At 37.4% G+C, this 15,556-nt stretch overlaps 1 protein-coding gene across 1 annotated transcript in view; it reads right to left on the bottom strand.

Annotated features, from left to right (window-relative positions):
- Positions 1–15,556, bottom strand: part of ADAMTSL3 (ADAMTS like 3) — a gene marked incomplete at both ends in the record, with an annotated part of 186,210 nt that overhangs the window by 60,365 nt on the left and 110,289 nt on the right. The window contains 2 exons of the mRNA XM_084293125.1: positions 645–802; positions 9,207–9,281. Of these exons, the coding sequence (XP_084149251.1) occupies positions 645–802; positions 9,207–9,281 (233 nt within the window). The remainder of the gene's footprint in view (positions 1–644; positions 803–9,206; positions 9,282–15,556) is intronic.

The raw sequence follows: 15,556 nt of genomic DNA, 5'->3' as shown, positions 1-15,556 counted from the left end.
TTCATATTTAGGCAGGTATTACTGCACATGTCATAACAAAAGTGCAGAATAATAAACATCACTGAAAGCCAATTTCTACAGCAAAACAGATAAAGGCAAGTGGCATGGTAATACTGAAATGCATGCAATTTCCAGTGGAAAATTGTATGACTACCTTCCTTTGGCAGTTATTGATACATTTCTACTTAAAAAAAAAATGTACATATATGATGTAAGACATCGATATGTGATCTGGGTATAAGAGAATTAGAAAAAGTAGTTGGATCAGCAATGTCTAAAGGAGATTTTAGGGTGCTGCTGGAAGCAATGTTCAGATTCAGTAGGTGGCAGTCTTCAATTGGATTAACATCAATCCAGTGCACAGGACTATGCTTTTACTCTTTCAGTAGTAGTTAGAAAAGTCCTGGACATTTTTCCATTAAAGATGCCATAGTACTTTCTACCACACTAAAGATGTTAACCTCATAACATTTTAATTTGTCTGGATATGCTTACTATAAATTAATTCTGGGCTTTAGTTAGGATTTCTTATTTGCTATATAAAATATTTTGTTGTATTACTATAACCTGATGGACCGCTGCCTACTCTGTTACAGATACTTGCAATATGTTAGTAGACTTGTACATACATACACACATCGCACCTTCATAATGAAATCTGCTCCAAGAGGTCCTTGGATCTTTATGATTTCCCTGTCTGTACTCTTCTGAAATTCAACAGTTGTATTTTCTATTTCAAATGTTCCAGGAGCATCAAAACTGTGTTCTCCTTTTTCTCCTTGTAGTGTCTTTGACTCTATAACTAGGGAAGAAACATGCAACTTGTAAATTTAAACAGGATATTTTCTCTTTTCAAGGAACTCAGAAAGTAATGTTTGTAACTTTGCGTTGCAAGAAGTAGCAGTATAAATGCATTAAAAGAATATACAGAATATCTGTGAGACACCTCAGACTATAGGCTGATGCATGATTGCATGTGTCAATACAGGATCATACTAATCTTTCATACCAAAAGCACTTCTAAGACAGTTTTTCCTAGAGCAAGCACTCTACACAGTTATAAAGCCATACGTTCAGCAGAACATGCTTAAACTCACAAAATGGATAGAACTAATACAAAGAAAAATAACTTATACTTGATGCAACTCTAGAGTAGCAGTTTCAGTAATCAGTCTCCCGAGAAGCCTGAATGGCATCAAACTCACTACTCACCTCAATACTTTTATCACTCTACCCATTGCAGAGGTCATTAACTTAACTCGAAATATTTCCCATGTTAGCAAAAAACAAGGCCAGGAGGTCAGTAGCTGCAGCAATGCCTGATGTATGTCCCCTTCTCTGAACAGGTGGTGATGAAAACCCTTTTTGTGCTGTTCTACATTCCTTGGAAACAGATTAAACTAACAGACCACAACCTCCAGAAGACAGATGAAGGATTTTAGGACTGAGTCATTTCCAGTAAACTGACTGAACTATAAGCTGACAAAGCTAAAGGAAGATACTCATAAGGAAGGCAGAATTTCTGGGATCTGCATAATACAGTGTATGTGCACAGCAAGACATGACTTGAAGTACACTGGTCTGGTAACAATCCATCAAGGCAGTTTATGAGAAAGGCATGGACTACATATTACTATAAGCAAGCTCAAAAAATGTTTTTATTTTAATGATTTTAAGTGAAGCTGCTGTTTCACCAACTTGTGATCATTTGAATTTATGGATGCAAAGACTGCTCTGTTTATAGCTCTACTAACTTTGCAGCTATAAATCCAAGAATTCAGGTGCCACAGACTGGCATGTGGGTCAGTGGCCAATGTGGCCACTGCAGTACTACTCTGCAGGATTTTACCCACGTCAGGTGAATGCTGGCATGGGAATCTCACCTGAAGACTCCACCTTCATCAGGAGTACTAGCAATAGGCCAACTTTATGTCTGCTGTATCACTGATTTTTCCAGCTAGCCATTTCCTCTATACTTTCATTATGTTGCATAAAGGAGAGCAGACAATACTACTATAAGCCTGTCATGGATAAAGGTGTATCAGAATGGAGTAGTTTCATACCAATAAATACTGCATAGGCAGGACAAAAATAGAAATACTAATCTAAAGCATCTTCATACTTTGTTCAAATGTTGTAAGCTTATATTGTATAAATTATGCAGACACAGTTACAATGACCGAATGCAGTTTACATTATATAATGTGCGTAGACATATCCCCAGAGACAGGATCAGATAAATTAGACTTTCTTTAGTGACTCCTCATTTTTCTTCCTCAGCCAACAATGGCCAGTTCTTCCAACAACTATTCATTTCTTGAAAGAATTACAGTTATTTTGCAATGAAGAGCATTCTTTTTTTTTTTTTCTTTTTTTTTTTTTCCTCCAATAAAGGCTCATAAAATCACTAATGTGGGAAAAAGATATTTGCATGACATTGAAAGAATTCCCTTTATCCCTTTTCTCTTCAGATTGATTTATGAAAACAAGTAGAAGAATGTCCTTAAAATAAGGAAGGGCTCATTTCATTTGATCACAGCCACATGGCCTCTTAACAATTGAAGAATAAGACAACCAGTTATAGAAAAGGACAAAGGATAAACTGGCAAGCAGTAGCTGATCTGTGATCAGCAGCTTAATTAAATATATATATATATTCCTACAGTAATTACAAGTTGCTTAAAAAAAAACAACACAAAAAACAACAACAACAAAAACACTCAACTGATATTGTGAATCAGATTCAACTGTTTCTATGATATCTGATACTGAATACAAAATGAAAAAGAATTTCTCCTAGTACTTTGTACCAGAACCTATGACACAATCTTACACAGTATTGAGAATGGAAAGTTTTCCTAAAGGTGTACGGAAACACCTGCAAAACAGAACCAAAACAAACAAAAAACACCACCACAAAACAAACAAACAAACAAAAACACATAAACATCATTTTATTTTTCAGCTCTGGTGAGGCCGCACCTCGAGTACTGTGTTCAGTTTTGGGCCCCTCGCTACAAGAAGGACATGGAGGTGCTTGAGCGGGTGCAGAGAAGGGCGACGAAGCTGGTGAGGGGCCTGGAGAACAAGTCCTACGAGGAGCGGCTGAGGGAGCTGGGCTTGTTCAGCCTGGAGAAGAGGAGGCTCAGGGGCGACCTTATCGCTCTTTTTAGGTACCTCAAGGGAGGCTGTAGCGAGGTGGGGGTTGGCCTGTTCTCCCACGTGCCTGGTGACAGGACGAGGGGGAATGGGCTTAAGTTGAGCCAGGGGAGTTTTAGGTTAGATGTTAGGAAGAACTTCTTCACTGAAAGGGTTGTGAGGCACTGGAACAGGCTGCCCAGGGAAGTGGTGGAGTCACCATCCCTGGAAGTCTTCAAAAGACGTTTAGATGTAGAGCTTAGGGATATGGTTTAGTGGAGGGCTGTTAGCGTTAGGTTGGAGGTTGGACTCGATGACCTTGAGGTCTCTTCCAACCTAGAAAATTCTGTGATTCTGTGATCATGAAAAATAAGAATAAGGTACAACTAAACAAATTCATTGTTTATCAGCTTCACCAAAAGCAAAACAGTGCAAGTACAACAGGGAAAAACAGGCCCAACACTTTGCCTAGACAAGAATATTCCCAAGTGTATTTGTGTATATTGTATAAGTAGTTCACTGATTTTCTTAAAAACAGGTAAATACTCAGCAGCATTTACAACCAATGTGAGATAGTGGAGTTTGCCTTTTTGCTTGGTGGACACCTACATAAATGCATTAAATTTTGCTTTGAAGTGATTTGAAATACCACAGATACTTTAAGAATTAGGAGATATCTTAAATGATAAAATCAACCCCACAGTAATTCTAAAGAATGGTATATTGCTCACAAGCACATATAATTCCTACATCTTTCAAGAAAAATAGCTGCAGTACAGATGTCATTGTAAATTCACCAATTCTTCCAAATCAGAACTAAAATACTGAATGCCTTCCCAAAAAAGGTTTGGACAATTCAACCTAGCTCCCTAATGAAGCAACATAAAAAAGAAGAAAATGATTCAAGAGATTCACAGCCATTTTTTGATAGTTTGAGGAAGTCTTCAGAATGCAGTAGGCTCTACAGTAATGAAGTAAACTTACAGCACTACTCAAAGGTTGTTTCACAGAAGTTGCTTGTAAAATGACTTGGAACAACACAATTTTGCTCATGATATCATGAATAATGAGTTCATAGAAAAATGGAATAAGGCAATGCTGACTGTAAAAAAAAAAAAAAGATATGATACTTAGTAAGATAAGCATCATTTTAATGAATAGTTAGAAATAACTTATTAAGCACTTTAAAGTGCTAGATCTTGACAGTCAGCTTGTTTCATCCTGTCTCGTGGAAGAGATATAAAATTTTGCAATTTAAAAACCTGGTCCTTTTCCTTTGGGTTATCTCCTAATCCTGTTACTGAAATCAAATACAGAGGTACTCCCTCAAAAACTCAGCAGGAGCAATAAATATTAAAGATATACTAGATGCAGTTTTTAAATAAAGGATTGTTATGGAAATGTATAAAAAGTTAACGTAAAATCTGTCAGTTTTGCAGGAAAGGGCTTTGGAGGACCATCTAGCCATGAAAGTGCTGTCATTCCTTGTAAGAAATCACATACTGCCTTACCACAATGTTTTAACTTTCTTCTCTGTCTTTACTAAAGTTAAGTGGAGAGTCACTGCTCTGCCCATAGTTACTGTGATTGGACTGTGGCTGCCTCCAGGGCATCTTCTCCACAAGAACCCTCTAGAAATTGATTTTAATACACAGGTAGAAATGCTCAGCTCCATGTGGCAGAGACTTTATGCTAGAGGCATACCTATGCCTAAATAACATAATTAAAATGCCTGTCATACTCAGTGTAATGTCACAATTGTATAATACAGCCTATTATTCATCCAGGTTAGCTATCACAACACAAGTGAGAGGTTAAAATAGCAGAAAATCAATGGTAGGTACCTTTGATTTTGAAACTGGAGCTCTCAGATGAGCTCAAGCCTATCTGAAAGGAACCTTTTAATGAGTCGTAATTACCCTCTTTCTCCAAGTACCTTGTATTTTTAATACTTTACAGTTATCTAATTTGGACTAGATAATTTATGTGAAGAGCATCTCTTTTTACCTGCAATGAAAACATATTCTGATGCTGCTCCAAGAGCATCTTTACTGTCTTCTTAAGATCCTCTAAAACTCAAATCTGGAGCACACCCAACATAGACAGAGATGCCATTCTAGAGTAAATTAACTTCCTCAAAAAAGCACCAACATTATCCCAAATTTTTAGATATTAGGTTCCACTATTCTATGGAATAACAAATTCAATGTATATGTTATTCTATATATAGCAAGGGTCACATACAGGGCTAGAAGGAAGGTTAAAGAATGATGTTTCTACAAAATGACTTTTCCTTGGTCATAGGGTAGGAATCTAGCAATGAGTCAACTGTACTTTGTCAAAGTGGAAAAATAATTCCCTGGGAATTAATATGCACCATTGTCTAATGCATTTACATCAGACACAAACAGATAAACAAATCACAGAAAAAGCAACAAATATTTAGATGATTACTACATACATTTGTTTGTTGTTTTTATGACAGGTTTTTTGTTTTTGTTTTTGTTTTTGTTTTTTTCCTGACAGCATTACAAAAATATCCTGAACTCAGCATTCTTGGATTAAGTTTTTGTAAGACTTGACACCAAACTTACACTGCTTAACATTAAATATTAATTCATGGTGCCTGTTATTGTGTCATTTTATTGAATAAGAGTCAAATTGGCAGATCTCAAATACTTTCAACTCCATGTAAAGTCAATAGCATCCTCAGGAGTATAGGACTCATGTGAAACTAGAGTTTCAAAGTTTTACTTCAGCAATCAGGTTCCTCGTTCTAAGTTAAGGAAACATTTCCTTGGATCTTTAGGACTCTAGACACGTAGGACAGGGAATTCTCCTGACTAATCATGTGTTTCTAACAAGATGTTCACAGGTGCCAAAGACCTAGAACAGTCTTACTTTGTGTTACTTCCTCTGTAAGGATTAAAAAAATAAATAAAATAAACCCCTATGGAAATTTCTTACCAGCTGTAGTTACAAGACACACTGCAAAAGCCTCCCACTCTTAGTGGCAGGCAGGAGTACAGCAAAGCAACAAGGGGAACTCACTGCAGATCTCTCACTGTGTCTAGGGATGCATGGAAGAATTCCAGGGAAACAGTTCCTGCTCCCAGGGCAAGGAGGAGCAAGTAATGTTGCTGCTCAAAACCTCTCTTATCAGTGCAATTTATTCATACATAGCACAAGACAGTGGCCCAAAATAAAACAATTCATTCTTTTAAAAATACAAGCAACATTGTCGTCCTCTTAGTAACTGTCAGAAGACAAAGCAGTGCATAGATTTATAGCTAAATGTTGTCAAATGACGCAAATCACTGCAAGTGAAGAAGAAATTGACAAAAAGAGGAAAAGAGTTTCAGTTCTTTTTAGTGAAATTTAACCTCCCTAAGTTCATGAACTCAGTTATCTAGCATTAGCCACTTGCAAAAATATTTGCTTCTGTTTTTCCTGTTTCTTCTGCTGGAAGATTAATTTCAGGGAACTTTCAGTCTTTCTTTTGATTATAATGGTCTTAAAACAACCGATCAAAAAGCCATAATATAGTCCAAACCAAAATGAAACCAACACAGTGAAATATTTCATTCATAGCCAGTTTTATACAAATTATTTGGTTGTTTTCCACAAAATAATTCATGAAACCCAAGAAGACAGATGTAAGAGAGACCTATCTGTTAAAAAAAAAAAAAAGGCAAAAGCATCATCAAAGTAACACCCATGCTCTCTGATGACACTGTTACTTATGTTAAGTCATCCTTAAGTTGTCCATAAACACAAACAAAATACTAGCTACAAAGAAATAATAACTCTCTCTAAAACATAAGCTGCTGACTGCAAAACAGTGTTCAGAGCATTTATTTGTTTCAAATCTGTTGTGCACTACAGCTCCAACCAGATTTCCATTTTTGATTAATCCAACAGCTGTGCTTCCCTGGAACAAGAGCAGATCATAAAGCCCAGGATGAAGCACAAAAGAACACAGGATAAAGGGAAAAGTGCCAGACACTCCATAGTGCTCTTTGAGAGTTTGCTATTGCTGCTTTTACTTGAAGAGCAAACATATACAGGCAACAGGAGGCAGTATAAAATTCTGCAGTAACTAATCTCTGCCCACCTGGTAAACTAAGCTCCTTACAAGCCAGGAAGAACATGTCTCACAAATGGAGCTTGCAATTATAAGTGATTATTTTTGGAATTCTGCCTTTACTTGTACTTATACCAGCATATTCTCACTTAAGTCCATGAAGTTGCAGACCAAAGATCACTTGATATTGAAAGTGACAAACACCACCCAAAACCATATGTGCAGTTAGAAAGAAGGACAAACAAATAAGCCTAAAGCACATCCTCAGGAACATAGGTTACTGAGATTTGACTAGGCAGCACTGCAATCTCCAACCTTCAGCCCCCACTGCTGTCTCTTGTTTTTTACCTCTGTAGTTTAAAATACTTTAGGTAACAAACGTCTAAATGCTCACAGATTTGCAAACAGATGTGCTGGGGGAAGTGGTTAAAGGAACATTTCACAATTCTCTTCCAGCTAGAGAACTAGCTAACAAAGGTAATGCCAAGCCACAGCTTCTTTATGGAACCACCCTGGGTAGGAAGCCAGGAGCACTCTGTACTTAGTTAACGAGTTGCTGCTGCATTCCTCTGGAGCTTTCCAGAAATCCCCCAGGAGCCACTGAATCCAGTACTTTTTCCTCATATGAAGTTGAAACAATAACTTCCTTCTGCAGAACTAATAAGAAAGACCAAAACAAGAGTCCCGACTCACAGCGATCAAGACAACTGCTTCATACACTCCTTGCGACATTTTTGCACGAATATTGTTTATTTTAAGATTAAGTTTTGCTTTGCACATTGTTGATATCAGTATTGTGTCTAGGAGTGATTACAGAGCTGCTCTAAAATGAAAGTCTTATTCAATTTTCTTTCTTCAAAATGACAGTATTTTCTTCAAAGCAAACAGAAAGAGCAATTTTCAATTAAAATGCATTTCTTTCTTCTGTTTACATATCACATAGCAAAAAACGTCCTTTTTACATCTGTGATTCAGACTAAACCCTACACTTCTACTACTAAAAAGTTGTTCAAAATGTTAAATGAATGGTTTAGTTCACTGCTTGGTATGGCAGCCCCACTTACCATTGAAATGATTAGGTCTACATCTAGAGCAGGCTGATGGGTAAAGAAATTACCATAGATACTATCATCAGCCTCACAGTAAAAAAAAAAAAAAAAAAGAAAAAAAAAAGAGGAAACCTGACAGAATAGCAAGCTGTTTCTCATAGATCATCATGACCAAAAGTATTACAAGGAAACATTGCTTGTGTAGATTATTTCATGTCTTTTGTTTACCTTACTTCATTTTACTTAGATTACTTTTACTTGAACACTGCTCATCGACCAAGTGTCTTTATTATCTCTTAGGTCAAAGATATGATTTCAATTAGACAATTTACATGCCTAGTGTTAAGCCTGCACTTAAGTGCTTGGCTGAATTAGAGCTAACATAGCCAACAGCTTGCAGGATTAAGCTCACACATGTCCATAATTGCTCCTAGTTCCAAAATCACAGGACTGTGCTAAGATCCAGATGGAACTAAATCACAATGCTTCCTTCACACAAGACATGGAAATTATCATGTTTGGTCCTTTTATGGATTTGAAGAGTTGATCTAGACTCCACAGTCCATTACAAGTCTTGTCTCTATCTGAAACTCTTCAACAGAAATCTTGTGCTGGGATGAGTGCAATCAATCCCACGCACAACCCTTTCTAAGTAATTTTGATGGAACAGTTTGCATGTATTTTAAGGCTGTAGCTAATTTTACATTTCTTGTATAAGAACTCTGTTTTAAATGAATTAAGAAACTACCAGTGTTTATACTATATCTTTTTACTAAGTAGACTTTCGGTGTTCAGTAGGACTATGTCAAAGCTAGACATAGAAGATCGGAAGAGGAATCAAGGTCATGATCTTACCCATATTCTCAAAGTTTGGATAAGTTCACATACAAGGTCCTTCTGCCTATGAATAAATACATAAAACAGCTCACTCATACCAAGGTGTGCTGGTCCTTTGAGTGTAATTCTCACACTGCGACTCCCATGTGGTACAGCAATCACGGTTTCTTCCCCTAGGAAAATTAAAGAACTGTTTTAGAAGTTATCCTACATAAGGGAATTTGCACATCACATAACTAGACTGAAAACTGTCAAATGTGTCTAAGAAAATATTGAACAGGTTTCACAATTTTTCTATTAAAAATAATCATATGTTATTTTATTAAGTACAGTATACTGAGTCCGTTTGCTATGCTATGTAGCTATTTAGACCTACACATGGACTTGTAAATCTTTCTTGCTATTGGAAAATTATTTGCTATTAACAAAAACAACCAAAATGTCAGTAATGTATTAGGAACATATTTACACTCTGTTGTCTTAGTTTTGTTTCCTAATCACCGAATTGACATAAGGAATCTGCTAAGTAGTACTTCCCCCTTACAAAAACCTGCAGCTGTTCAGTCTCATTTTGCCCACACCTCATTTCCTGCTGCAGGTCACAACTTTAATAAGTGGCAGGACTTACAGGAAATAAATCATCTACTTAACACCAACCCTTAACCAATTACAGACCAGTTAAAAGCAAATATATATTAGCTATAATGTATATATTATAACAGAGCGTCTACATCTAACTTACCATATAAGATCATTCCTTCCAGTAAGAGCCCCAATTTAAAATTAACTATAAACCAAACCAGCCCTGAATAGAACATGTCAATACAAAACAGCTCTTAGCTGCCTGAATAGCCTCTTCATATATAAATGTACAACACACCTACTTCAGTACATTTTACAAAGGCAGAAAGTTATTACTTTCCATTTCAAACATACGAAATCTATGATTTGCCCAAGCAAGCTGAGTTAACAGTCAGAACAGTAGACTAGAGTCTTCCAGGCAAACAAGACCAGTGCCCTCAGAAAAGGGTATGCACAACGCACAACAGGATATCCACAAAAGAAGGGGAGAAGAACCAACATGTTTTCTTCCATTTCCATCGTGGCCAAGCTACAGTACCACTTTGAGGTAGAACCTGCAAACATGGACCTTTTGCAGGCACACCCCGTAGGGGGTTGTTCAGTGATGGCATTAACATACAACAGGAGGCTGGGGTACCAGGAGCTCATTCTTGCAAATTCAAAAAGTAATTTTAGCTGAAGGTCAGTGATGCATTGCTCCAGAATTACTCATACAATATTTAGAGGAAGAATATTTGAGTTTAGTTTGAACTAAAAAAGAGTTGAAGAATGTTTCTTTCCACTTTAAACCAGACCCTTTTATAGTAGATGCTAAATTATCAGCTTCTGGTTTACATCTCCTTAGCATAAGTATGAAATTCTGCCAAATGTTCAGGATACTTCAAGCAAATACTGCAATTATTTTTTCTGAAATAAACACCTTCTTATGTTACAATTTTTATATCACCAATTTCTAGGAAGGTCATTTAAATATAACAATTTATTTTGGATGTAATAAAATATGATCTTTATTAATTTCATACTTGGGTATTCCACCAGAGTGCAAAATACTACAGTAAGAACAATAATACATTTAAGGAGCCCTGGAAAAAACATTAACTACTGAACCACTTAATATCTTCTTGCATCTTGGTTTTTCATCAGGCGAATTGCTAAAGATAGCCAGAAGGTAGTGGATGTGTATATCTTTAAAGCAAGGAAATAACTACTGAATTCATATGTGCTCTACAGCATTTGAGAGAAAGCAGGTTTGAGGGGCCCATCTGTCCCTACTTGGTCAGGGATTGTATCCCGTCTTGACAACCAACCAGCAGTTACAGCACAAAGCTTCAAATAAGAGTCTGATCGTGACCAGTTCTGAATACATGCAACTGCTGTTTTGAAGTGGAACCAAGGGTACTCTGCACTTAATGGACGAGGCCCAGATTTGCAGATGTGCAGAGATGTGTAGGACTGCTCCTCTTGAGAACAACCAGGGTCATTCTGCTGTGCTTCCTCCACCTCCTTACAGCAAGCTCTGCTCACCACGGCAGGCCTTGTTGATCCCTTTTCAGGATGCTTCGCATTCCTTTAACAGTACTACAGACATTCCACCCTCACCAAAGCACTCACTGATATGGTCCAAAAGTCTCATGGGGGTGCTAAATTTGGTGTTTTTCTGCAGCAGAAACAATATTACCAGAAAGTATTTTATTTGCATTAGAAGAGATGACTAAGTTCACCACCACAACAGTGTTTGACCTCTGCAGCCCCACAGAACTGTCAAGAAGTCTGACAGTATTAGATGCTTGTATCTTACTGAGATGGGTACAGCCTGGGACAGCCTTATCCTGAGATGAAGTAAATTATAGGGATGGAAAAAAAAAAAAAAAAAAAAAAAAGAAAAAAAAAAGATTTTTTGAAATTTTGAATGAAGATAAGGAATTTGAAGACAATGGGACTTCATTGACCTAAGGGACTCATTCAGTTTCTCCTGAAAGATAGCTTTAACTTCCTACCAAGTGGTAGTTATGACTACCCAGCTCTGGCTCCAAAACCATATATTCCAAAGGTCTCTGCTTTTCATCTGTAACCATGCCATTCATATCCTTAAAGGGACACAAGGCACTGTAAGCCTATTTACACGATGGTTCTTAGGCTGTGCAATCAGTAGGATCCATAACGTTAAAAGCACTGTGCTCTTATGAAGACATAACAGGGAAACTGCTACACTGAAATCCATACCTAGGATTTCTAATTCTCTTTCTTTTTTTCTTACATATCTTCAAATGTTAATTATTGACCTTGTTTAAACTGAAAAAAAAAAAAAAGGAAAGAAAAAAAAAGTTCTAAATCATCTGAAACACGCAGAAATGTTGGACTATAAAATCTGATTTTAGAGTCAAAAAGTTCTCCTTAACAACTAAGAAACAGATGAGTGAGATGTTGTCCCTCTCTTCTAGCACCACTTCAGCTGTATGGGTTTTGGAGGGACTCTGAGGCATCTTTGGCTCCTGGTTGACATGGGCACTCTGCTCTTAACCTGGGACTCTCAGCAAATACTTGTGCACACACTACACACAACACTTGGCTGATTAAGCTCCTGGATTGCTTTTACTTTAGATGGCAAGGTTTGATCCTGTTTCTATGGTGTTAATGTGGATTTAGATTTTGGATTTCAATGAGAGCAAGATCAGACTCCCTGCTATGGTAAGACTGGGAGCTAATCCCCAGGATCAAAATAAAGGAGCCACATTCCTGAGCACAATCCAATTCAGCAGGTTTTATTTATTTTTCCATGTGGGCCATGGTGGACCCATTTACTCTTTCACATATGGGCCAGTTGGGATTTTTCCTTCTCTCCTCTTACTGTAGGGCAGAGGATTTATTTCAGGCCTATAAAAACTGTTTCTTTCCATGTATTTGCTCAGCACTTATCTGCTGGTCCTCCAGGTCTGATTGAATGCTTCTGTGCACTCAAAACACAATAGTCCAGAAACAACTGTCAGCACAAGGGAACTGAAAATCTCAAAATGTTTGGAGACATTACAGCGGCTCCCCTTATCTGCTCTGATGTTATGTTTCATTTCAGAAGATTCTGGTGCTGGGGTGTGTGCTAACCTGCCTAATGACAAGAATCTACAAAATAAATTACATACTCTTTAAAAGGCACCTGACCTAGACAAGTATGTGCTACTGGAAACAGCAGCAGTTATGCACTTAACCCTAAGAGTCACATGGCAAAATCTGTATGCATACGCCCTCTGTCCTTGAGTCCTTCACTCTCCAGTCTCACGCCCTCCCACCTCCATCCCTCGGTCCTCTGACTCAAGTCTGACTCCTTAGCTCAGAGCACCACTCCTTGCACCGCTGAGTAATTCACGTGCGGCTATCTGCTTTTGAGGTGGATACTGTGGCCTCAATCTGCCATCTACTGTGGCAGATTTTAGTTATCTATTCTCTACTACAACTTTTTTGGGACACCTCTTTAAAATGCGCATGCACTGGAGAAAATTTAGATGAGCAGTAAGCAAAAGACAGATTGGTTATTCTGATTCTGAAAACAATTTTCGTTGGAAAGGACAGGAATCACCAACCCTATGGAACACTGCAAGATACCATCACCTGAGACTCCAAGTACACATGAGAGTATGAAGAAACATCCTTCTTACAAGCTCCCAAAAATATGTAGTGGAAAAAAAAAAAAAAAAAAAAAGTCTATTCGTAACATCATTCTAATGCAGAATTACACAAATCTCAGTATTTTCAGGATTTGCTGGGATGCACTACAAACTAAATAATCAAATAGCCAGTGTCCTTATGGAGGAATTTCTTCACAAAAGATAAAAGATCACAAAAGTAAAAAAGGAGGCCTCACAGTTTCTACAATAGCCCCAGATAAACCAACTAAACTAAATTCCCATGATGAAATGTGACAGTATTCTTCCTTCACAGAAATATAGAAGTGCAGTACAGTCTCCACACTGTAGAGTTACAGTTAGTTGTTTATTAGGGTGTGGGGGGAACAATTAAACAAATGAAACCACCAGGAACCAGAATTCCTACAATGCACAAGCCCTCCATTTCAAATCATGATGCACTATGCTCATGTCAAATTTTACAGAGCACATCCTTCGACTTCATCTAAAACCTGACACTCAATTTCTTCATTAAAAATGTTATTCAGAGCATCCTTAACTGGAGTGTCATAAATAAACCATGGAGGCCACATTGAACAAAGACACAAAGCCAGAACTAAAAGGATACTAAATAGATGTCAGGCTTCTGCTTTCCCAGGTAGGACCCGCAAATAGTATAATTCACATTTGTATCCTAACACATAGTGGGGTAAATTATAACTGCACAGGTCACTTTTTCTAACTTTCTTTGATTTCTTGTGCATGATTTAGCAACTTTAAAAGTGCCCTTTGATACAACTTTGAACATTTCTTAGGTTCTTTAAAAAACAAAACAAAACAAAACAAACAAAAAAAAAAAACGAGGAATTACCTCGTGTAGTACAGAGCTACCTGCACCAGTTATCAGGAGTGGAAACAATCTCATGGCAGACCTTTTCTATGTGTGTTAACATAGGAATCATGAGATTTTCATCATCTATGCAGACCAGCACTCTAGTGCTGCAGCACATGGCATAGGCACCAGTAGCGCATATTATATTTACTTGCCAAGAACAGGGAACAGTCAGATGTTTTTATGCCCTGTTCTTGGCATTGTTATTTCTAAACCTCCATAAAAATAACCTTCTTGGCAAAAGAGGGCTTCTCTCTGTGACTCACCTGCCTAGTGCCAGTCCATCTATGCCTGCATTACTAGCAGTACAACTTAATAGCAATGAATCTGTATACTGTAACAGTTTGTGCTGAAGACCCAGCATCTGCACTATTCGCATGTTTTCTGGTACCTTACTTTGAACTAACTCTAGTCTGATCCCATAGACTGCATATTCATTAGCTGTTGGAGAACATTAGGTGCTTTTCTGAGGCACATCTTCCAGTTTAGCTTCATCCAATAAATTCAGTTAATGTCCTCCAAGAACTCTCCATGATGTGAAACAATGAGCAATACATATTAGGACCATCAGGAAATTTGCTTCAAAGAGAATACTCCTTATTCAAACTGAAACACTAACATATTGGCATCCTATCCCTCCCTGTACATGGTTTTCCTGCCAAAGCAGTCCCAATTCCCTCTCCTGGCTTTACATACAGTTGATTTCTCCCCTTCTTCTCAGAGTGTTTCTTACTTTGTTTCCCATCCTAGATTCCTTATCTAATCTCAGTCTTCCACTCTTCCTTTTACTCCTTGACCCAATGTATCTGTACAGCCAGTCCCACATTTTCCTCCCACATTCTCTTATCTATCTTTCCTTCACCCTTTGAATATAAAGTTGAATTTTTCTGTTCAGTTAGTCTCATCTGGTCTTATCCCTTTCCTCATATGATCTTGTCATTCTCCATTAGAAGTACGAAGTTTGGGAGAGTCAGAAGCTATCTGCAAACTGCCTTCCATAATGCTTGAATGTGAGACAGGAAGCGTCACTGATAGTTCATCCCATGGTACACATCCCACACTGTAGCAAAGAAGAAAGCAAAAGGAAGCACAAGGCCACTTTTTAAAACCTTAGTTCTGGAAGAGCAATATATGAATTTATTGCAATATGTTAATTTATTCTAAGAAGAAAATTTATTAAGTTAATTTATTCTAAGAAGAATTCTAAGAATAAATTAAATTTAAAATAAATAAATAAATAAATTTCCTTAAAGAGGATTTTTTTTTCAGGAATGTTAGCTGTTAACATCCAAGAAGCCTGTACAGAGCCTGAAGAAAAAGGGCTTTTTGTTTGTTTGTTTCATGAAAGGTTGTAAGT

Source organism: Netta rufina (genome assembly GCF_964035555.1).
Source record: "Netta rufina genome assembly, chromosome: 11".
NCBI classification, from domain to species: domain Eukaryota; kingdom Metazoa; phylum Chordata; class Aves; order Anseriformes; family Anatidae; genus Netta; species Netta rufina.
This window is presented reverse-complemented; position numbering and strand designations above follow the sequence as displayed.